A 24,183-nucleotide genomic window follows, 5' to 3' on the forward strand; every position below is an offset into this window, starting at 1 on the left:
CGCTGCCGCCTGGAACTACAGAACATAGCTGTCAAACAAAACCGAAACAGTCCTGACCCACCACAATATGAAACAGGAAAGTACCGCCGTGTAATCCATTTATTTCAACAAAGTAACTGTATTCTAAATACCACCTTTTTAAACGGTACCTGTAACGGAATACAGTTACTCATATTTTGTATTTTAAATACGTAACGGCGTTACTCCCCAACACTAAATACACCTTGTTTACGAAAAGAAACTGGCCTATCTTGGTTATAAAAGTCTAAAGTATAACAGAGCAGGAGTTCAGAGATGGCTCAACGTTGTTTCCTATGAGCGGATTTCAGAAGTGTCCAAAGTTCTTGTATAACACAAATTAACACTAAATCTCACTGCTGTTTAGACACATCTATGAGAAATTGTTTGTGTGAGCTGAGCTTGTAAAGTGGTAACAGCTACAAATGAATGAACACACAAAAAAATAAATCACAGAGTTAGTCACTGTTAGAGAAAAATCAACATTTATTATAAAAATACAATTGGCTGTCACAGTAATATTGTTCAGTATGGTCATTCGTTAGAATTCAACACAGGAACAAGTCAAAGATGTGTAATGCCATCCCCCAACATATATACACTCACACACACAAATTTATGGAAGAAACGTGCACAAAAACAAAATTTAGACACACATCCTCAAAACAGATAAAAGAACAAAGTGGCTGAGCTCGTCTACCGGGGAGGATATAAAAATAGATAAGGACATAAGGTTCCTTCTCAGACAGGAAATGAAGGAGATGGACTCAGTCGTCTTTCACACATCACGCTCATTATCCATTCCTCTCAGATGCCGCCTCCTCCCTCTATCGCACGCCGACTTTTTGGAAAAGAGACAGAATCCGTCAGTGTGAAATGAGGTCAGTGATCACATCGCCAATGGAAAATCACCTACAGTACCCACCAGACCAGGGATGAACACACACACACACACACACACACACACACACACACACACACACACACACACACACACACACACACACACACACACGAGGAGTAAGTAGACTTTCTCTCCGACACTTGCAGTCTCTCTCCGAGACACACACAGATGTGTTGCTAAATGGTTGCCATGACAACTCTGTTAGGTTCCCAGTTGGTCAGGGAGAGTGTGAGAGTCTGTGTGTGGAAAGTGTAATTGAGTGATTTAGGGCTCACAAAGAAAGTCATTTAGTTTCAGAAACGTTCATTTTAAAAGACAATTCCAGGACCGTTGGCTCCCAAATAAGCCTGCAGGGAGTCGAGCGTTAACGCTGTGACTAAACGGTCAGGAAATACTGTCCTCCTCCTCCCGCTGACACACCGCAGCACCGTCACATCATCGGTCTGACACCTCCTTAAGTTTGGCTTTCATCGGACAATTGCACTTCATTTCTTTATTTACGTCTCCAGGTCTGGTTTGCCGCGCAGACGCTGACGTGTGCGGATTAAAGCGAACTAGGTGTGCTTGAAGTGTGAGCTGCCGCATCCTAAATTTCGACTCAAGCTCCAGCCTAATGATGAAATATTTTCATCTGAGCCCCATCACAGCGTGAGAAAAATCACAGTCAGTTTGATCTATGCTTCAATAAAATCGTAACTGGGAGCCACGGGTGGATATTGCAGCACTCGCACTACAGAGTCATTCATGGGTAATATGAAGCAATCTTAAATTTTTCGAGAGATTCTGATTAAATCACGAGTTATTATAGAAACTATTTATGGTCCCAATTCCTTTGCCATCCAATTTATTTACATTGTGTAATCACCTATTCATTTAGATTCCCTTGTTAGTGGCGGGGTCCACCATTCCACCACGCTAGGCTTTAAATTGCCTTCATGAGCACATTAAGTAGCGCAGCGTGTAATCTGTACAGACGTATGAATATGAATGTGAATATGCAGAGTGGAGCTTTAATGTCCACTCCCGTCTGAGCAGGTTTCGGTTGCAAGTTAGCATGTCTGTGGCGAGCTTATGCTGGAATTAAAAATGAAAATCAAGCTTCAATCTAAATTCTGCATTTGTAAACAACGACTACAGCATGAAACATGAAGTCCTGGCCAGGAGATCTTCTTTGTTTGGCAGTTTTTTCATTTTATCACACAGATATCAACCTCGCCGTTTACTTTCTCTCCAAACCTGAGCCAGAGCTGCAGCTCAACTGTATAAATGTTCAAACATGGGCAAGTCTGTTTTTTTTATTCTAAGGTGGTCACAGCAAAGGTGGTGTATTTGTTTACTGTGCCAATGAAAAACCAGTAAGCTTAAAATTAGTCTTAGTTAAAAGTGAGATTGTCAGTTTTGTTGTAGTTGACAATGATAAAGAACAATCTGTGAGGTCAGCTTATATTAAAAGACTCTTGATAACTGTTAAAAAGAGGGGGGGGGGGGCTACAAACAAAGAGATGACAGATGTACAACATTAAACAGAAAACACATACACACATCATAAGGTGATGTTAAAGATTGCATAGGATGTCCAAAAAAAGGCATCAGACTGCAGGAAGAGCAAAGAAGATAATTTAGGATCATTAAAAGGAAAATTCCGACTTTTCACAAGTTTGAACTGATTACATTAAAGAACCAAGAGCTGAGGTGGACCTTTCCCCCCCTCAGTCTCATCTTTTTTGCATTGCATACTCTTTTTGTGTGCTACATCTCCCATCATGCCTCTGGAATGTTCCAAAGGCAAACTGAGCAAACAAAGCCCAAGCCCGCTTCACTGTTTTAAGTTGGAATCTTCTTTTAAAGATGGAAAACTCTGGATGTGCTCAAAGTCACACACATAACACATGCACTGGACCGCACAGACAGACTGAGCTAGTGCCTGAGGATGTGATGCTACTTCAGATACAGGAGGACTGCACTTATCAACAGAAGAACCCACGAGTCTTAAAACACATTCAAAGATCTCTGTGTGGCGCTTTTAGGAGAGTGGGAAGCACAGATCACATCTAACCCTCCAAGAGATGCTTGCAAAAAAACATTTAGTCGAGACAACATAAACTGGAAGATTCTGTACACGTGACTACCTGTGACTGACATTTTTGCTGGCTTTGAATTCACTGCTTTTCTTCTCGTAACTATTTAAATTATGTTGTTTTCACTTTGATGAAATTAACATGAAATTTGATGATTCAGTCGTTGGAGAACCCAAATCTGGGTCTGGTAGACCATAAGAATAATCTCCTGTCTGATTAGAACAAGTGATCTCATAATACTGCAGCACATTGCAACAATGTGCTGAATGTAAAATATACTAGTCGGTTAACAAAACACCCAGCTTCATCGTTGTTTGAGTGTTCGCTCAGGCCTGCAGGAGTTTCTTGAGGTCCTCGTCTAAGCCTCGAGCCCTCAGCTGCTCCAGGCTGTAGTAGCGATGGATGACGTTGTCTGCAGTCACTACCACCACCCTGACTCCGTGGGTGTCCTCTCCCAGCTGGCAGCCGATGGCCGAGCTTACGACCATGTCCAGGCCACCGTGGCAGCCCCCGGCGTTACGGTGATAATGACCGGAGAAGACCGCCTTCACCCCTGCAGTGAGGAGGGACAGAGAAGTAGTGGTGAATGGTACGGGATGCTGAATTTACAATAAATTGGAGGCCGAACAATATTCGATTTTTCAGGCTGATACTGAATTACGAATTTATATTTAGATTTTTTTACAAACATTTTTCTATGATATGGTGAAAAACAATTACAAATATTTCACAGCTTTTAGAGTTTTATTGGCAAATAAATCACATTTATCCAAAGAGTCACTATTTACAGCCTCAATCCTTCTTCTTCTTAACTTTTACAATTCTCTGTGGGATGCAGAACGTTAGCTTCTGGGTCAAATTCTAGATGAACCAATCCTGCCTTATCAGTGCTTGAAGTAGATCAGTTTGTGGGCTTCTGCCTGCCCACCTGCTTTCTGGGGATTGACTATAGATTTGATTAAGATCTGGAAAGTTTTCTGGCCATGGATGCAAAATGGAGCCACTTGGTTATCTCCTTTGCGTTGTGACAAGGTGCTCCATCATGCTGGAAAATGCACAGATTGTCACCAAATCCCTGCTGGATGGCTGGTAGAAGATTGTCTTTGAGGGCATATTTAGCATGGTCAATCCTTAACAAGCACAAGCACCCAAATGTGTCATGAGCGTCGATCACTGAAAAGGCAGGAATAGGGTGGCAACATTTAGGTCTATGATATATATATATATATTTTAAAAGTCACTGTTTAATAGCTTCCCAGCATTGTATTTTATATACCACTTAGCAACACCTCTTGACTGATTGCTTGCTACTCTTTTTAGTTTCCTCTCTGGCCTGTGTGCTGCAGATGCCTTCAGTGGCTGCTTGTTTCTGGGTCTTTCTACATTCAGTTTTGTTTTTAATAACTGAAAAAGATGCTCTATTGCGTTGAAATCATGCGAATGACTTGGCCTTCATAAACTCTTTGGGTTGCTTTTGCAGTATGCGTTCATAGTGCAGTGCTAGCTGATTTTTTTCAGGACTGTGGAGGCTCTTTCATGTGCTTTCTGGAAACATTTGATCTAGTCTTCTTGTTCTTCAGTGTAACCAGTGGTTTGCACCTAGATATAAACCCTTTGTATTTGCATTTCTGACAGTGTCTCTTGGCTAGTTATTGTGAATAGATTTTTCTTAACCAACGACAAAATTCTGCGATCATCCACTGTAGTTGCATGATCAAACAAACAAACAAACAAAAAAGCAAGGGAATAAAAGCAGAATAATCTAAAAGGTGAGATGAATCGGGTAAAGAATCAGTGATGTACAGCAGGAAAAAAATATGATATGATGTAAAGACTCAAAACTGGAAATTTACAAAGGGAGGAAGGAAATGAGAGAAAGGAACAGACGGAAAAGCAAACTGTGGAAGCTTCCACTTGTCACATAGGAAACTTTCATTAAGGTGGTTACGATTTTCAATTTGATTTCAATTACAAACAGCATCATTATAAAGAATGGTGAGGGTTTGGTTTGGCCCTGCGGCAGTCATGCTGTGTCACTTCAGTTGAAATGAATGCACACTTAAAATGGCATGCCAAACAAGCCTCAGTTTGAATGAGGGGTGCAAGATAAGTTGTTTTTCTGTGTGAAGGTTGTATTTGTCTACAAAATTTGTTTCTCATTTGTGGGGAGAAACAATTGGACTTTTAAGCAAGCTCCTCTCATTTCTGGCCAATTTTCACTTGAGCGAGGGGTAAACACAAGGTCAGAATGTGAATTTGAGGGGGAGAATTTTAGATAAGAAAAGATAAGGTGACGCTTGTCACTGGATTAATGCTTTAATATTAGGATATAACAAGGTCCAATACAGTAGGTCCCCAAATTTTTAGACATTTCCAAAAATATTTAAGCTACAGTTCTATAACGAATGAAGACTCAGAATGAATAGTGGCTTAACATGAGCTTAAAGTAATTATTTTTGGTCAGGAGACCAGCGGTAATTGGATTATTGATTCAAAAACTGGTAAAAGGTTGTAAGTGGATCCCAAATGTAGTATTTACATTTGAAATCTGCTCTCAGTACAAGTGAAAAAGTCTATCATTAGGCTTAAAAAACAACAGAAATCCACCAGAGAAAGCAGAGAAGATTAGGAGTGGTCACATTAACAATTCAGTACATTCTAAGAAAACAAAACGCTGGATGGCCGTGGACAAACACAGTGGCGTACGATCACAAATGATCACAACATGGAGCTCAGAAAGGACATATTAGATGCTGCCCAAGCCAACCAGTCACCAATCAGTCTCTGTGTCTATGTGACAGCAGCCTGAGATCAAGGATCAAGGAAAGTATGAAGACTCCATGGAGTGGCTTACAATGGCAACCATATATCGTCATCTGTAAAACACTGAGAAGCAAGTGTGACGACTTTGGTATTTGTGGTTTCCAAAGGGAATCTGTCAAAAGTTTATAATCGATGATGTGGTACAAACTATAAAAACTGTTTCCAAGGACACAAGCAGCTTTAGAGTTATACCGTCTGCTCAGAATAAGCAAACGCAGCTAAGGTGATTGGAGATGCTCCATAGTAACGGTGCACAGTGATCCAAAGCATACTGCGAAAGCAACACAGGAGTTGCAGGAAACATTCTGTCAGGGTCAAATCAATCACTTCATCGCATTTTGCTAAGTGACACAAAACTAGTTGCCTGCGAAGAAGCCTCAAAGTACTTAAAACTAATTTGTGGTCAAGTTAATAGGTGAAATTTAACTTTAAAATGGGGGACTGTGAAAAAAGCTAAATGTACTTGTGTTTGCAAGTTGCACACGTACGTGTAGGTGAGAGGGAGGGTTGAAATTAGTTTACAGCCGCCTTTTGGCAGAAAACGCGAGCTGCTCTATTTTCCAATGGCAAGTGTTTCCATGGAGGGAAGTCTGGCTGCTCGCTGCCTCATCTCTGGAGAGACACCCGGCCAAAAAAATAATGAAAACTGGCAACAAAAGAGGATAAATTTCAGCCTGTTCATGAGAAAGACATCGGTCTGTCTCAGAAATCTGCACAACAAAGACAAGGAAGATCCCTCCCAGAAAGCTCTTGTGTATCCACCGCTGATACTACTTCGATGTCGGCACCGTGAAATTGCCCTGAATCATCAAGTCCGCCATTCTGCATAATCAAACAGCAGCAGAATACAAATGTGACCTAAATTTGTATTAATATTCGGAGCTGTGAGAGGACAGCGGTTGCACATGATGGACCATTAAATAATTAATCTGCCGTAGATGGATGATTTAAGGCTTGTATGGGTGTATGCCTGGGCTAAATTCATTTCCAATAAAAACCTGGAGCAGCGTCGTGTGTGTCCAACCCTTCAGTGACTTGTGGGTGGGCCTGCAGCTACATCGTCATGGACCACACAGATTCATTGAATGTGTGTATATCTGTGTGCATAGGAATACCAGCCTTCATGTAACCTTGCCACTTCTCCAGGTGACCGACTAACTGAGCAGGCTCAGAACTGTCTAGTCCTGTGTTTGCAAATGTGTGTGTCCTTGTTATTTTATTTAATGCGTTTTACATAAGAGCTGAAAGGCCATAAATGTCCTCTCTGACTGTGGGGCAAAGCATGTAATGTACTCATTATTCTGTATGATTATCAGTATGTGTGTGCTCTGTGCTGAAGGCTTCCCATGCTACTGTTTTTATATCTATCCCACAAGAAATTATACAGTTCATCTACATTTATTTGGACCCCGTGAATGACAACAAAGCGAAGAAGTGACAGAAGTGTGAACCAGGGGAAATGTTTGATTGCATCACCTGATGACTCAGTTATCGAGGCCGACTGTGGAAATTCTGGATTTGCTACAGTATCCACATGAGAGATGCGGCTTCTTCATCACCTCAGAAAAAAAAGACCTCAGAAAGATGAGATGGTGGGAGGAAGACGCTAAGACGGCAATAGTGAAGAAGTGAGAGACGAGGATTAATCCTGTAATAATAATGACGAATGAACCAGCGGGAGAAAGCAGGGAAGAAAAAAAATATCTTTTTGAAGCTGAAATGGTTTCTCTGAACCTCCTCTGAAACTTCCAAAGATACCATGATTAATGCTGCTAAATAAAGTGCGTGGGAGCGTGTAAGTGTGCATATGTACATGTGTCAGTGCGTCTGAGTTCTGTCGCCACATCGCTGATGATCCGCATCCCACACATGCCGCAAAACACCACGCAGCAGCAGTGCGCTTCCTTCACATGTATGTGAACCATTTGTGATATATTAATATAGTGATGCTCTGTAGTCCACATTACTATTAGAAAAGCCATTTTTTACAAAAGCTATAGTAAGACCGTTGTAGAGGCATTAAACCTTAGTAAAAGTTAGATGACTGATTCATGACTGATTTATGTTACATTGTACCGTATTTTCCGCACTATAAAGGCACGCTTAAAATCGACAGTGCGCCTTATAATCCGGTGCGCCTTATGTATGAATTCTGGTTGTGCTTACTGACCTTGAACTGATTGGATGTGGTACACGGAACTAAAAAAAATCTGTCAAAAAATGTTCTAGTACGACTTTGGAAAGCTACGAAGCTGCATCGCTTGATGGATTGTCGGAGCATTACGGCTATCGTAGTCAGGACCCTCTTGGACTCGGAGTAATCTGGGTCCAAAACGCGAACTTTCTTCCACTCGATAAAAGTTAACGCGAGGGTTTCCGATGGTTAGTGAGAAATGCAATCACATGGCAGGATGCTGTAAATGGACCAAACTTCATTCAGGAGAACACCTGAGATAATCCATGAACAATACAAGGAAGCTGCGACAGAATTCAACATTAATGAATCAATGGTACGGAAGTGGAGGAAGCAAGAAGAATGAGTTGAATAACATTTGACTTTTGTTTCGATTAACCTCAAACCCGAACTCTTTCCTTTTGTCCCTCTGTGGGGGGATACTCCCACTAGGTTTAAATCTGGAACTCCCCACCATTTGACCTTAGAACTGAAGAAGCTTCTCGGATGAGAGGTGAAACGTCTTCAAGCAACTTAAAGAAGTCCAGACGCTTTTCTTTGCAAGCTCCTTTGACTACGATGACCAGGATGACTGAGAACCTTCACAGACATTATCCTTGAAGTGGATCTGAAATTGTTGGACACTGTTTGCTCTAATGCTTAATGAATAAATGCTCAAAAGATGTGAGAATGTAATCAAACTGTTTATCAGAGGGAAACTGTGATTTTTAGAAAACTCACGCCTAACATTAGCTGGCACAATATTAGCTTATAAACAGCTGTTGTTGTCAGCTATCTGGAGACGGGAGGGTCACGTGTCTAATCTGCTGACAATAAGTCATTCTAACAATATCTGGAATAAATGAGCACATGTCTGCAGGTTTTTGTGTATTATAGGCCTGACTTCATTTTTGGAGATGCTTGAGGTGTAGAAGGAAGAGAATGAGATTTTTATTAAGATGCCAATTTCTTTGGCGAAGGGAATCAATCCCATCTGAAATGATAAAACACAGGTATGATCCTTCATATCTTGAGTGTGAAGGTGCAGACACAAATTTAAATGTACCTCAACAGCATGCAAACACTCATAACTTCTCTTCTCCTCCACCTTTTGGTGTACTACATATGTGGCCACAGACATAACACAATTAGTCAAAGGAGATGTCTTTCCTCGCCACTTTATTCAAATATGGTGGGGAAACATGATAGCTGCCACAAACCGGTGCCTACTCCTATGTATTTGTATTTGTCATTTTAACTTTATAAGAATGCATCAACTTGCTGGATTATGTAAATGCAGACTACCCCATGTATATTTATGAATAGTATTTTCTTTTCTATTTTTCTATCAAAAAATCTCAGAAATGATTGACTTTAAGGTCCTACTGCCAAAGCCCAATTTTACTCCTAACCCTAAAGCTTCCCAAGTGTGCTTCATTTTAGATTATCACTCCTTATTATTACACTCTGCTTTTTTTAGTGTTGCATTTGTGGTGACATATCAATTATTTAACACAGTTTTATTATTCTTATCTAAAACCATTGTCAGTCTCTGTCGGATCCGCTCCTCTTGAGATTTTACCATGTCGATGGTAAAATTTGTTTGCCTCACCCGTTCATTAAGCAACTGATGGTGTGCCTTTTGGAGGATTTTTGTTGCCCAGCTCATTTGCAGACTCTTAGGAGTACTCCTGTTTTGTCGGCATCTGAGGCTGAATCTCAGGTGGTTCCTGTAGTACGCCATCTTATGTGCTGTTTGCTCATACTGACGTACAACCTTTAGGCAGTCCTTGCCAAACCTTGCGGAACCGGCTGTTCAAACCCCAACAAGGCTCCCCGCTGGGATTGAAATGATGGGACGAGGCGTGAGTTTCTCAAAATGGGCTCATTGAGTGCAGCACGGAGAAGATCTTGGAGAGCGCATGGCTGCCGTGAATACTCAGAAAAAGACCTCTGAGTGAAAAACTGGATTACATCTGGAGAGGCTAGCTCGAATAACACCTTTGAGCGCAAATTCGATCACATCTTGGGGAAGTGCACTGCGGTCGTGAGTTCTCAGAACCTGCTCTTTGAGCAAAAAGAATGACAACATCACAGAACGTAAGTTTGGATAACATCATAGAAAGCTCACGGCTCTCCAACGGGAGATTGAGAGACCAGTTTTGGACTGTTAGAACAGCTTTGAAATTCATATGAGTTGTTCGCACTAAAGTAAAAACCATCATCACCTCATGCGGAGACCCCTTTGGCGCCAGCTGCAATCTCAAGGCTGGAGCTGAACAAAACACCCTGATAACGACTGTGTTTAGTCTGTTCCTTCCCATTCCATGCAAGGCCACCTGGGTTGGCTGGAAGACTGTTTACTTATCCTGGCGGAGCGAAGGACACTGTCTCAGCTGAACTCTGGACACACACACACACACATACACTGATATGCACACACTGATCCCTCCTCCCTTTCCAAACGCCTTCGATGCTTGTGCCCTACCGGGGAAGATGGCAGTCGACTGGACCAGCGCAGACATGCTGCAGGACTGGATGCGCTGTCTACACCGGCTCTCTCTTACCCTTTACCGCCCCTGTTGCTTGTCTTGTGTTTCTATGGTGTATTGATAGTAATGTGCTTTTTGTGCTGAGGTATTTTTTCTGTTATCAAACTGTTCTCCCACTAGGAGCTCAGTCTGAGTGGAGTTTTTTTTTTCTCCTCCTCTTACCTTATGTTATGTATTTTTGTTGTTTTTTTCCTATCAGCCTACCTTTCTGACATGTCTCCCCAATGTGATGTTTGTGTAAAGTTGGTCAGAAGGTTCCTTTGTAAGTGCGCATGCGCCATTAGCGTGCTGTAACCCTAATTTCCTTCTGGATTAATAAAGTATTCTGATTCTGAAAAGTGGGTTAAAACGTCTTGATGCATTCTCAATCATCCAGGAAAGTAAATCTCCAAAAGTTGATTCTGTTCATCTGGACAGGGTGCACCTTTAAGACCGATTGTCTGCATGATCAACTCTGTCACCTATAACATCTCCAAGTTTCTGGCTTCGATCCTCAACCCGCTGGTGGGCAGCTCTGAACATCACATCCAGAACACCCTGGATTTTGTTGAGAAGGTGAGAGATGTCATTATGGAGGCAGATGAAACCACGGTCTCGTACGACGTTACATCTCTCTTCACTTGCATCCCAGTCACGGAAGCGTTGGAGGTAGTCCGTAAGAGATTACAGGATGACACCAACCTCAGCAACAGGACCACTCTCAGCATCGACCAAGTGTGTTTGCTTTTGGAACTGTGTCTTCATTCCACCTACTTCACATACAAGGGTCAGTTCTACAGGCAGAAACATGCGTGTGCCATGGGCTCCCCAGTTTCACCCATCGTGGCCAATTTGTACATGGAAGAAGTGGAAAAGAGGGCTTTGCTATCCTACCCTGGAACACCACCAAGCCATTGGTTCAGATATGTGGATGACACCTGGGTGAAAATCAAATCTCAGGATGTACCACAATTCACGGATCACATTGACTCAGTGGACCGACACATCAAATTCACCAGGGAGGATATGAAAAGTGGCAGGTTAGCCTTCGTAGACTGTGAGATTTCCATCAGTAATGGGGGACATCTAAAAGCTGACGTGTACCGTAAACCTACACATACGGATCAGTATCTAAGGTTTGACTCTCATCATCCACTGGAGCACAAACTGGGTGTCATCAGGACGCTACAACACAGAGCGAACACCATCCCCACTGACACAGCGGCCAGGGAGGCAGAAGAACAGCACATCAAGAAGGCCCTGAGTAAATGTGGTTATCCCAGCTGGACTTTTGTCAAAGCTGGAAAGGCGCCTAAAGAAAGCTCCAGCCGATCCAGGAGAGAAGGACAACCGCTGCCTAAGCGAAAACGTGTAGTGATCCCATATGTGTCAGGAGTATCGGAGCAGTTGAGACACATTTTTTCTAAACACCGGGTCTCTGTGGCTTTTAAACCCCAAAACACACTGCGCCAAAAATTGGTCCACCCAAAGGATCGGGTCCCCCGACACAAACAGAGTAACATAGTGTACACTGTTAAGTGCCAGGAGGATTGCCAGGATTTATACATCGGGGAAACCAAACAACCTTTGGTGAAGCGGATGGCACAACACAGAAGAGCCACCTCGTCAGGCCAGGACTTTGCAGTCTATTTACACCTACAGCTGCGATTTGATGTGAAGTGGTCCAATAGAAAATATGGATGTTTTGGAAATGGATCAGCCTACCCTGTGGGATTGTTCCAGTGGCTTTCACAGAGGAAAACCAATTTCATAGAAACAATTTAGATAAGCCCCAGTCACCTACCCTGACCCGAATTCGTTTGAGTGTACCCCTTTCTCAGAAGTATCATTATGTGGTTTTAGAAGTCAAAGACTCCACTCGGGCCCTTGTTTGCTAAAAAACACTCAGAGAAAAAGATGGCCTGTCTGAGACAGAAAAGCATCTTCAATCTCTAAAAGACTGTCTGCATGAATAAAAGATAAATAACTGGGAAAAAAAAATAGAATAAAGGTGTTGACAAAACGTCTCTGTAATGCAGTCAGAGGATGAAGCTGACCTTTGAAATTGTCTGTCAAAAAGTGAATGTCTGGAAGGTGGGAAAAAAAACAAAAACAATTTAACCACTTCAGAATTGAGTTGAAGGGCATGACGTTCCCATTTAGCACCAGCAACAGCAGTGAAATTAGTAGTGGAGACACAAATTCACAGCTAAGTTAGCAGCTTTTCAAGAATGTACTGAAGTTGCAGTCATATCAACCATTTAAACCGATTTAGACATACAGCTATGGTGCTATTATCAATTCTTTCAGACATACAACTAAAAACTTGGTTGAAATACTCTCTGTGGTATGATTAACAATTAATGGCACTAAATATCATGCTTCAAGCTAAATGCTAGTTAACATTTGCCAATAAAAGTTTTGTTTGTTTTTTCTGTATTTTTGTACTTGCAGGCTGGGTTATGAAATGATAATAGCGCTAGATGAAAAGTTAAGCTTTTTTTATTTCAAATTCTTTAAAGTTCACAAGATTCCTTTCATATAAACCATTCATTCTGCTTCGTTACCCAATCATTCAACCCACTGGTATAAAACACGTTAACCAATAAACTAAACATCGCCAGTAAGTCAGTAGTGAGTAGTAGTTCTGTCCTGACACAATCTGTCTGAATTCCTCCTTCACCCACTTACTTACTCAGTCACTGACTATCAAGCTGTTTTCACATTTGAACTTCAGACAATTTTGGAAGCAGGAAATAGTCTGCTTCAGACATATTCACACTACTGTAAATAATCTGTGTAGTTTAGGAGACTACTTGGATAAAGCTTCGGGAAGCACCACACACGATTCCCATCCATTAGTGGGTAAATGCACTGAACTATTAGCTGTACAACCAGCCATCAAACTGAGGTTTGATACACTAGGAAACTGACAAGTTAAAGCTGGCAAATGTCCAATCTGACTGCCGACATTTGCATATTCCTCTGTCGGATACGTGAGAGAAAAGTTTAGGGCTATGTGTACATGTGGCAACAGTTTCTTCTACCACTATGACTGTGTTATGTCTCAACTACCAGTCCTGATTAAAACCTTAATTATACTCTGTCGCTGACACATCCACGGAGAGCTGGGAAACCATGACCGACTAGTCATTCCTATTAAACTTTGAAGTTCATTGCCTGGGGTGCATGTTGAATTGTAAAATAAAGTCTCTGTGGATGAGTCTGCACGGTCAGGCAGGAACATGGATATGTGCAGGAATGCTCATGCTTGCTGTCCCATGATAAAATTTACACTCCTCAGACCTTAGTGTACTTGTGGATTTGGTAGGCAATAGTGTTCATGAACTACCCTTGTACAACTTGCCTCACATGCCTTTTTCTTAGTGATCAAAGCCAACAAGTCAAGCAGTTTTCAATTCATGTCTGACCAACCCTACATGCTGATTTCAAGTGCTTTTAAGTTGAATATAAATTAACTTCTTTATAACTTTCTTGAAGACGTGCCACCTGCTGCGATTGCATTTTAATTGATAATGGTGTCATAGGCCACCACTATTATAGGTTTAATAACACCCTATCCAGGTGGACATAAAAAGCCTTTCATCCTTTCTGAAACCATCTCTCTTTTAGTTTTTGAGACAACCATGACCTATATGACTGCAAACCTACACAGATAAAAAGATAAAAATGATAGATTGAATAGTCTCTACAACGGCCAAACACGAGCTCCACATAATGCCTGAAAACATACTCCAGAAATGGAAGCTACAGTGTTTCAAATCTCCAGCAATGAATTTACAGGCAGTCTTAAAAAAAATAACACAGCAGTTGATTTCATGAATTGTCCACCTTCAACCAGAATGGGGACGCCATAGAAAACAGGAGCCACAATCTTCTGCTGTAATAAAAACTGGAGAGCTTTTGAACTTCCAGACACTGCAGTTGGCTACTGCTGTCTCCAGGATAATGACAGCTGGCACTCTTCTGAGAAAATGGTCTTGATTTGACAATGACAAAATACAATGCCCTACTGATTCCACTTCCTTTCACTCCAATCAAAGTTGCGTATCACCTTCTGCTGATTGTTATCCGAAGTGCCTCGAAGTTAAATTGGCGTGGGTGGCCTGGTGGGCTGTAAACCCTTAGCTGGTGCCATGGCTCTAGGCATTGAGATATATTGGGAACAAAAATCCTCCTTCTTCCACTGACAATACAACACTAAACCCATTCAGCCACAATTAGAACATAAAACTGTGCTCAATCGAATTGTCTTGAGTTTCCCGTGAAGCTATATGGCGACAGGAAGAGCAGTAAGTATTCAAAGGATGTTAAATGGCAGTATTGCATTTACTATAGGAACATTAGTTCCAATTTCACCACTTTTTTTGTCTGTTTGCCATGCTTTGCTGCATTCTTTCCTTCTTTTGCTAAGTGGGTGCCCTCATGAAAACACAGGCTCTTTGTGCTGATAATTTCAAGTCTTGTCTCGGTCTCTGTGGAAATCCCATTTACCTGTCAGTCTTCAAAGAGCACTACGTCTTTTGTGCTTTTCTTTGTGATAAAGACTCCCGTGTGGAGACTGGACTCTGGTTTGACAGACGGAGGTGGGGAGTGTGGGGCGGACGGGGGGAGACAGAGAGGTGGGGGATGGACTGTGCAGAAAATGCTCAGAGAAAACACCCGAAGTGATGAAAACATATTGAATGCAAATTCGAAGGGGGGTTAAATTGAATTCCAGTCAGGGGTTGCAGAAAAATGCACAGGAAGGAGACTGGAATTCCAATATGCACTGTATTTTGTGCTATGACTCGTCTATGCTGTAATCACCTGAGCTACTTATTTGGTTAGATCCATCTGAATATTCTGAAGAGCCTTGTGCTTTTAAAATGTTAATAAGATCCTGACCGCGTAATAATGGAATAAAAGAGGTAAAGAAACATCAGTGCACACTAATTAGGTTTGATGTTTATGATCTTTCTATCAATCTCTCCTCCTCTTCATCCCTTGCTTGCTTTCCATCATCTCCCTTTCATCTCTTGATCACTGATTTGCAGGTTACAAGATTGGATTCGCTAATTACGAGCCAAGTTCCCATTTTGCCGCTAAACCGCCTCCCAGTGGTTAAAACCTCCAAGAGAATCATTTTTCTTCTAACCTTTCTCCCATTTCTCCTTCGTTCTCTTTTGACACAAACTCCGAATGTAGTTCTGAACAAAGCTGTCATCTGCACATCTGTGAGAATGGCAATGCGTAGGAGTGAACATCCAACATGCGCGCTTGTATTGAAGGGCGGTTGTCATTAAAGTGCAGGTCTGGGAAATAATTCATCATGAAACAGAAGCTGTTGATAATTTGCATGACAGAGGGATACAAAATGATGTAGCATGGAGAAGCATCTTACAGCTCTGGTTCCTCATAAATAACTCTCAGCCATTAGTCACCAGGAAGCATCCCCTGCCCTGTGTCCTCCAGCTACACACTGGCACGGGATTAAAACAAAACAAGAAAAAGAACACGCAAGACGCATGCAAGGAAGAAGAGATCTTGTGTTGAATGAAAGAGAATGCAATAAACAAAGGTTTGGTGACCAGCACAATTAGAGACAAGACATTTGGGTTTGCTGATGTATCTACATTTTCAATTGGACACCATCAGCTAAAGCTTCCAGGTGTCCTCCCTGACACAACCACAGAGGAGAGTGTAGACCTGGCTAGACTTGAACTGGTGCCACTGGAGGCACGCACTCACCATTAATCAGTGATTTCTGATATATATGCAATGTGTGTGACAATCGATCCTGGTTCCTGGTTAGAAACTGAAGGCAAACCTCTGTGACTCTATCCTACCCCCGTCACTCAAGAGCCAATCGACAGCCAAAAAACAAGAGAACGTCTTGTTTTGCATTGCTGCGCTGGTGCAGTTTTTCCTCCCATTATCACCAAGTGTGATTGTTGGGGTTTCACTGTATTACTGTAGAGTTATTACCGGACAAATTACCGGTAATATTACCGTGGGGCGACCGTGGCTCAGGGGTCACGGTCGCGTATCTGTAACCGGAAGGTCGCCAGTTCGATTCCTGGGCTCTCTGTCCTGGTTGTTGTGTCCTTGGGCAAGACACTTTACCCTACAGCCTACTGGTGTTGGCCAGAGGGGCCGATGGCGCGATATGGCAGCCTCGCTTCTGTCAGTCTGCCCCAGGGCAGCTGTGGCTACAACCGTAGCTTGCCTCCACCAGTGTGTGAATGCGAGAGTGAATGAATAGTGGCATTGTAAAGCGCTTTGGGTGCCTTGAAAAGCGCTATATAAATCCAATCCATTATTATTATTATAAATAAAGCCCTTAAAGGTGACGGTGTTTGGGAGTTTGCGCTACAGAAATAAAACTGAATTAAACTGAACTGAAACTGTGCACATAAAATTATAACCTGCTGGGCAAAAAGGGTTTTAAATGGCTTTTTGGGGCAAATTTAACCTGTAACAGATTTGACCGAGTCTATACGTGCAGTTTCCATGTCCCAAGTGCATGCATTCATCCATGCATCCATATTCCCTATTAACTGCTCGCCCCAATTCAGTGGGGATGGAGTCTATCCCACCTCTCTTAGGGCAAAAGGAAGGTAGGGCACACCCTTAATAGGTAGCTAGTCTATCACAGGGCGAACACAGACAGCTTCAGATTAGGTGCAGGAATTGCTAAATGGTTGATGAAAGGACTCACTTGAAAGACTTTGATGCTGCCAATTCTCAAGGAGGGAGAGCAATAACTTAATAAAATAAAACCCAAACTTGAAAAAAAATCAGCTACCAACAGTGGACACAGCCAGCCGTTATTTGTTCAACCGTCCATACCTTCCAGACATGCGATTTCAAGTACATATTGTCATAATTATGAAAAAATTGGACAGCAGGCATCTGCTGCTGTGAAAATGTCTCGTTAAGTGTGTTAAAGCTTGTTAAAAAAAAAAAAAGAACTGTGTTGATTGTCATTAACTGTAACTTTTGCATGTTATCTATCTGCTTGAAGCAAAAAGGGGCGTAAACCCTGATAGACAAAAACTATTTTGAAGTGTGCTTTCTAGCAGAGATTTATGCTGATATGGTGATGGTGTATATCTTACCCTGGGTGTGTTTAATAAAATCAACAGTGTCGCTTACACACATAAATACTATTGAAGATTATATATATAGATGATAGAGCCCAGAACATGATATTTTGAACTAACTTTGAAAAGTTAAGAGAACAATTGATGAACATATTAGATTATTGAGGCGTTTTCTGTCCTTTACAGAAGAAGGAGCAGATTCCAGAACCACAGCAAAACCACGGAGGGGTTGATGAGAATCCAGGAACCAACCACCAGAAAGGGGAACTTAAAAGAAGCGCAGAGCACAGAGAAACCTCTCAGAAAATTAGTTGTTTAGATTGTATAGAAGATTAAAAGCTCGTTAGACAGAGGTTATAATGTGAGCATAAAAGTAATGAAGAGTAATGAGAGGGACTTTAGTAATAGTTTGTAGGATTGCTATGTTATGTAAATTGCCCAAACACAGTGTTCAGGCCGGATATGCTCTACCAGGGGGAGAAGAAACCAGGAGTAAGTTTTAAAGAGGAAATGGGTTAACTCTATAGATGTCACGGCTGGCGGGGTGAGCCGTGTGGTGTGGAGGAAACGGAGGACCCAAAATGCAGACAGCCGATATGATGATAAGAGTGAGGGTTTAATTTACAGTGTACAAATAACAGAACTGAGGGCAGGACAGAACATAAACCTAAACTGGGTGAGCTAAATAACAAACCGGATCATACAACTGGGGTGGGAGGCAGAGAGACACAGACACCATGAAACACAGACGAGCCGACAATGAACACAGACCGACACCCACTATATATACACACACACAGGGTAATCGGGTAATGGCAGACAGGCGGGGACACAGCTGGAACTAATGGACATAACGAGACACAACCCTACAAAGTAAAACAGGAAACACACAGACTGTTTTACATAACAACACGGGGACATGAACAGAGCACCGAGGGAGACGCAGGTAGGGAAAATAAACACAACCAAACCCCAACCACCAATACAAAACAGAATAAACTAGAAAATACTAATAACAAACTCAAAGCGCTGGGTCACCGACCCAGGACCATGACAGTACCCCCCCTCCAAGGGCTGGCTCCAGACAGCCCAAAACAAAAACAGACGACCAACCCAGGGCGGGCGGCGGGGGGTCCAGGACGGAGGGACCACAACCAAACAAAAAACAAGCTCCAGTGGCCAAACGAATTGTCCAAAACACAACACAGACTGGAGTTCCTGAACAGGGTCCCAAAACATAGTTCAGGAGGCCGGCCCGGAGGCTGACAACTCAGGTCCAAAAGCTGACCGCGCGGAAGGCAGCGGTGGCAAAGTGGAAACAGTTCAGGAGGCCGACCGTGCACACGGCAGCGGCGGCGAGGTGGAAACAGTTCAGGAGGCCGACCGTGCGGACAGCAACGGCGGCGACGGGGAAACAGGTCAGGCGGCCGACCGTGCGGACAGCAACGGCGGCGACGGGGAAACAGGTCAGGAGGCCGACCGTGCACACGGCAGCGGCGGTGAAGTGGAAACAGTTCAGGAGGCCGACCGTGCACGCGGCAGCGGCGGCGACGGGGAAACAGGTCAGGCGGCCGACCATGCGGACAGCAACGGCGGCGACGGGGAAACAGGTCAGGCGGCCGACCGTGCGGAAGGTAGCGGCGGCCTTTGGGAGGTCGTCCATATCGACGATGACGCCCAACAAGCGGCCTGGCAGATGACCGCCGATGTTGAGGCGGCAGTTTGGGACCTGAAGGCTGCGTGGCCTTCGCAGCACCAGACGAGACGGAAGCTGAACCAGGACCAGGCGAAGCTGATGCAGAGGCTGGACCAGGCGAGGAGGAAGCAGAGGCTGGACCAGGCGACGGCGAGGATGAAGACACGGAGGCCGCAGCTGGCGAGGATGAAGACACGGAGGCCGCAGCTGGCGAGGATGAAGACACGGAGGCCGCAGCTGGCGAGGATGAAGACACGGAGGCCGCAGCTGGCGACACGGAGGCCGCAGCTGGCGAGGATGAAGACACGGAGGCCGCAGCTGGCGACACGGAGGCCGCAGCTGGCGAGGATGAAGACACGGAGGCCGCAGCTGGCGAGGATGAAGACACGGAGGCCGCAGCTGGCGAGGATGAAGCCGCTGCTGCTGCCGGCGGTGTAGATGAAGCCGCTGTTGCTGCCGGCGGTGTAGATGAAGCCGCTGTTGCTGCCGGCGGCGTGGATGGCGAGGATGATGATGAGGCTGCAGCTGGCGGCTGGACGGGCTCCTCGGGCCCGCCAGCTGACGAGGCAGAAGACTGGACGGGCTCCTCGGGCCCGCCAGCTGACGAGGCAGAAGACTGGATGGGCTCCTCGGGCCCTCCAGCTGACGAGGCAGGAAGCTGGCTGGGTTCTCCTGAACCTCCAGCTGACGAGTCTAGGGGCTGGACGGGCTCCTCGGGCCCTCCAGCGGACGAGTCTTGGGGCTGGACGGGCTCCTCGGGCCCTCCAGCGGACGAGTCTTGGGGCTGGACGGGCTCCTCGGGCCCTCCAGCGGACGAGTCTTGGGGCTGGACGGGCTCCTCGGGCCCTCCAGCGGACGAGTCTTGAGGCTGGACGGGCTCCTCGGGCCCTCCAGCGGACGAGGCAGGCGGCTGGACGGGCTCCTCGGGCCCTCCAGCGGACGAGACAGGCGGCTGGACGGGCTCCTCGGGCCCTCCAGCGGACGAGACAGGAGGCTGGACGGGCTCCTCGGGCCCTCCAGCGGATGAGTCTTGGGGCTGGACGGGCTCCTCGGGCCCTCCAGCGGACGAGACAGGCGGCTGGACGGGCTCCTCGGGCCCTCCAGTGGACGAGACAGGAGGCTGGACGGGCTCCTCGGGCCCTCCAGCGAGAATAGTCTCAGGACCAGCGGGCACAGGGGCCCCTGGCGGGCGCAGAACAGAACCAGCAGGCGCGGAGACCTCTGGCAGGCGCAGAACAGAACCAGCAGGCGCGGAGACCTCTGGGGGGCGCAGAACAGAACCAGCAGGCGCACGGGCCTCTGGCAGGAACGGATCAGAACCAGCAGGCGCACGGGCCTCTGGCAGGAACAGATCAGAACCAGCAGGCGCACGGGCCTCTGGCAAACACAAGGCTGACTGCAGCTGCACCGAGCATTGACTCAGCTCAGGCAGCGACAGCCGGGTGCAGTCCTCAGCTGGCTTCTTTACCTCCAGGGGTCCAGAGTCTGCTGGGGGCTGAAACCCAGCCTCTGGGGAGGCCCTGGAGTGCGTCTCAGTCTCAGAACTGGCCAGCTCTTGAGGGACGTTTTTGTAGTCATTAGGTTTGTCTCTCTGCTTGGGATAAGAAGTTGTTGAACTGTCCTTTATGGGTTGAACTGTTATGGCTTGCTGTACCAGAGGAGATGGTGAAGATGATGGCTGAATTGGTGGCTGAGCTGATGAGTCTTCTACCAACTGAGCTATTGACCGGGCTATGGACTGCAACGTAGTTTGTAGTCGGTCTGGCTGTGGTAATGACTGGGCTATGGGTCGTGAGGCTGAATGTGACGGAGGTGACGACTGAGCGGCTAACTGAGCTAGTGGCTGCTGGGCAGCTAACCGAGCTACCGGCTGGGCAGCTGGCTCAAAAACCACAGCCCCGGTATAAACAGTCATAGGTTCAGGCGAAACAGAAAGAGTGCCTTTTCCACTCACCACAGCCGGCAACTCAGAACTCTCGGGGCCCGGCTGTGGCGATGGGCGTCGGCGGCGTGAACGTCGCTTCTTTCTCGAGGATAGCTCCGACCGGCCGGGTAATTCCACATCCGGCGGGCCGGGCCGCAGATCGCCCGGCGGGCAGTGCAAAACATTCACCGCCGGGCTGGGTCGGGAAGCGGTAGCAGCTGGAGGGTGAAGGTGAAGTTCGTGGAGTATGAAATTCTGTGCGAGCGGGTGAAGAGAGTCCAGTAGCCAGGAATGAGCAGAGATTAGCTGCTGCAGCCTGGCTTCTACAGCGCGGAGAAATTCCTCTCCCTCATGTTCCAGCCACAGGTTAACTAACCTTGAAACGGAGTCAATCACTCCCTCCCGAAACTCCTGGGAAGGTGCGGATGCTGCTGGGTCCATGTTTGGTCGGCTCGTACTGTCACGGCTGGCGGGGTGAGCCGTGTGGTGTGGAGGAAACGGAGGACCCAAAATGCAGACAGCCGATATGATGATAAGAGTGAGGGTTTAATTTACAGTGTACAAATAACAGAACTGAGGGCAGGACAGAACATAAACCTAAACTGGGTGAGCTAAATAACAAACCGGATCATACAACTGGGGTGGGAGGCAGAGAGACACAGACGAGCCGACAACGAACACAGACCGACACCCAGTGTTGCCAACTCCTCAGAAAGGAAAATCGCTATTGGCTGTCCTAAAAGTCGCTAGAAGTCGCCAAATGACGTCATCACCTAATTTGCATAATTTGTCATGCTAATGTAATTGTAACCTACGTTGTTGGAGAGAGAAATAACATCGTGGAAGAGACATAAAGTGAGTAAAAAACGTCCTAAATGCATTTAGAATTTATTTAGAACTACAAATTAAATTTCTTTTTAGCAATTATTGTTTTTTAATGTCACAATTCCAACCCTGCTCCTTTATCCGGGCCTGGACCGGCAAAAGTGACCCGAAACAGGCACTCTGGTGGAGTTACTTTGTGTGTGAGAGTGTGTTTTTATAAGTAGTTTTAAACCTTGTGATCCACAAAACAGCATAACAGTAAAAGAAGAACTGACTGCGTTACAGTCAGTGCGGGAGCAGCGGCTTCGCTCATGCGCGATTCATTTGCCGTTTGGACGCACAGGTGTGAACGTCTCCTGCCCTGATAGCAGCTGGGGGAGGGCTATCCTCCATCCGTGAGCGCGCACGGGTCAGGCGCCCACGGCAGCACCGCTGCTTGTTGAGAGTAAGAGCGATACGCGCTTTCACGTCAAAAAGTCGTCATAAATAAGTCTCCAATAACACCAGAAAAAGTCGCCAGATTTGTCGCTAGTCGCTTTTTAGAAAAAGAGTCGCTAAGGGGCTCTGAAAACTCGCTAAATATAGCGACAAAGTCGCTAAGTTGGCAACACTGCCGACACCCACTATATACACACACACACAGGGTAATCGGGTAATGGCAGACAGGCGGGGACACAGCTGGAACTAATGGACATAACGAGACACAACCCTACAAAGTAAAACAGGAAAGACACAGACTGTTTTACATAACAACACGGGGACATGAACAGAGCACCGAGGGAGACGCAGGTAGGGAAAATAAACACAACCAAACCCCAACCACCAATACAAAACAGAATAAACTAGAAAATACTAATAACAAACTCAAAGCGCTGGGTCACCGACCCAGGACCATGACAATAGAGGCTGTTTCCAAAGATTGACAAAAATAATCTAGGACCTTTTACCAGAAAAAGCTAATTATATCTGTTTTTAGTTCACAGTAGTTATTGAGGGAGTCAGTTAATTAGGTTAACTAATTTTATTAGTTAAAAAGGGGAAATGTTATGAAATAAACATATTCTTAATGCTTATTTTGTGTTTATATTGTTTTATAGAGCCCAGTGTAGGAAAACGCCCTTGTGAGTTAGAATGTAGGCCAAAAGTCAGAGTAGACTGCATGTCTTGTGCAGAAACAGGAAGTATAGAAAAGCGGAACTAAGTAATCTGTGTGTCGGTGTGACGCAGTGCAGAAATATATATACGGATTTAGCTGGCAAAGAATTCAGACCTGAGCGCGTGTGTTCGCGTGTTCAGGTCTCCATTTCCGGAAATGTAAAATAAAGATTATTTTATGAGCTTGACCACTCTGAGTCCAGTCTTTCTCTGTCGCCAAAAGAATTCAAAAGAACAGAATTTAATAGTGGGAACTCACTTCCCACTGCTTCACATGCCCGGAGCAGCAGCACTGGGGTGACATGAAAGCCTAAAGTAGCTCAGCACAAATAATCAGTGCTAAACACAATTTGTAGCTGAAATGTCCACTGACAACAGTCAAAAGAGTCTGCCCTTTATTAGTAGTTCTGCCATTCACTGGGCTATTAGCACTACCTTTCCTGGATTCTGTTTCCGTGCAGTGGTACCTGAAATGATACGTCTTGACCTATGCAGCCCTGGTATTCATTCTGAAATCCCAGTGCTACATCCTTAACAACTTCCACCTTTGGATGCGTTAGAAAAAGAGACAAAGACAGACTAAGAGAGCAAGAAACAGAAAAGGCAGAGCATTACTCAGGCTCATGATTAAAACAATGGGGTTAAAGGCTTAACCATGCCCTCTTATCAAATTCCCAGTGGGTGATAAATGTGTCTTCACTTTTGAACAGAGTAAAACCCTTACTGATAAAGACAACCAACGGCAAGAGAGAGACTGTGAAAGACAGAGAGAAAAAGACAGAGGGGCTATGCAGAGCAGTACACTGTTTATCTTTGCTTCTAATTACCTACTGTACAACTCTTCAGCCGCTAGTAATGCTGGGAATTCCAATGAAATTCTGTATTTTAATTTTGTTGGGTTATTTTTTCCCCCCTCTACACGTAAACAGGTTTGGAGGTGAACAAAGGCA

General features: G+C 44.8%; 1 protein-coding gene across 1 annotated transcript in view; it reads right to left on the reverse strand.

Annotated features, from left to right (window-relative positions):
* Positions 1-486: 486 nt before the first annotated feature.
* cpped1 (calcineurin-like phosphoesterase domain containing 1) overlaps positions 487-24,183 on the reverse strand; it is a 54,765-nt gene continuing 31,068 nt past the window's right edge. Inside the window, exon 6 of the mRNA XM_085170925.1 lies at positions 487-3,553. Coding sequence (XP_085027051.1) covers positions 3,327-3,553 — 227 coding nt within the window. The 3' untranslated portion in view covers positions 487-3,326. The remainder of the gene's footprint in view (positions 3,554-24,183) is intronic.

The sequence above is a fragment of the Neolamprologus multifasciatus genome, chromosome 8, assembly GCF_963576455.1.
Source record: "Neolamprologus multifasciatus chromosome 8, fNeoMul1.2, whole genome shotgun sequence".
In the NCBI taxonomy this organism is placed as follows: domain Eukaryota; kingdom Metazoa; phylum Chordata; class Actinopteri; order Cichliformes; family Cichlidae; genus Neolamprologus; species Neolamprologus multifasciatus.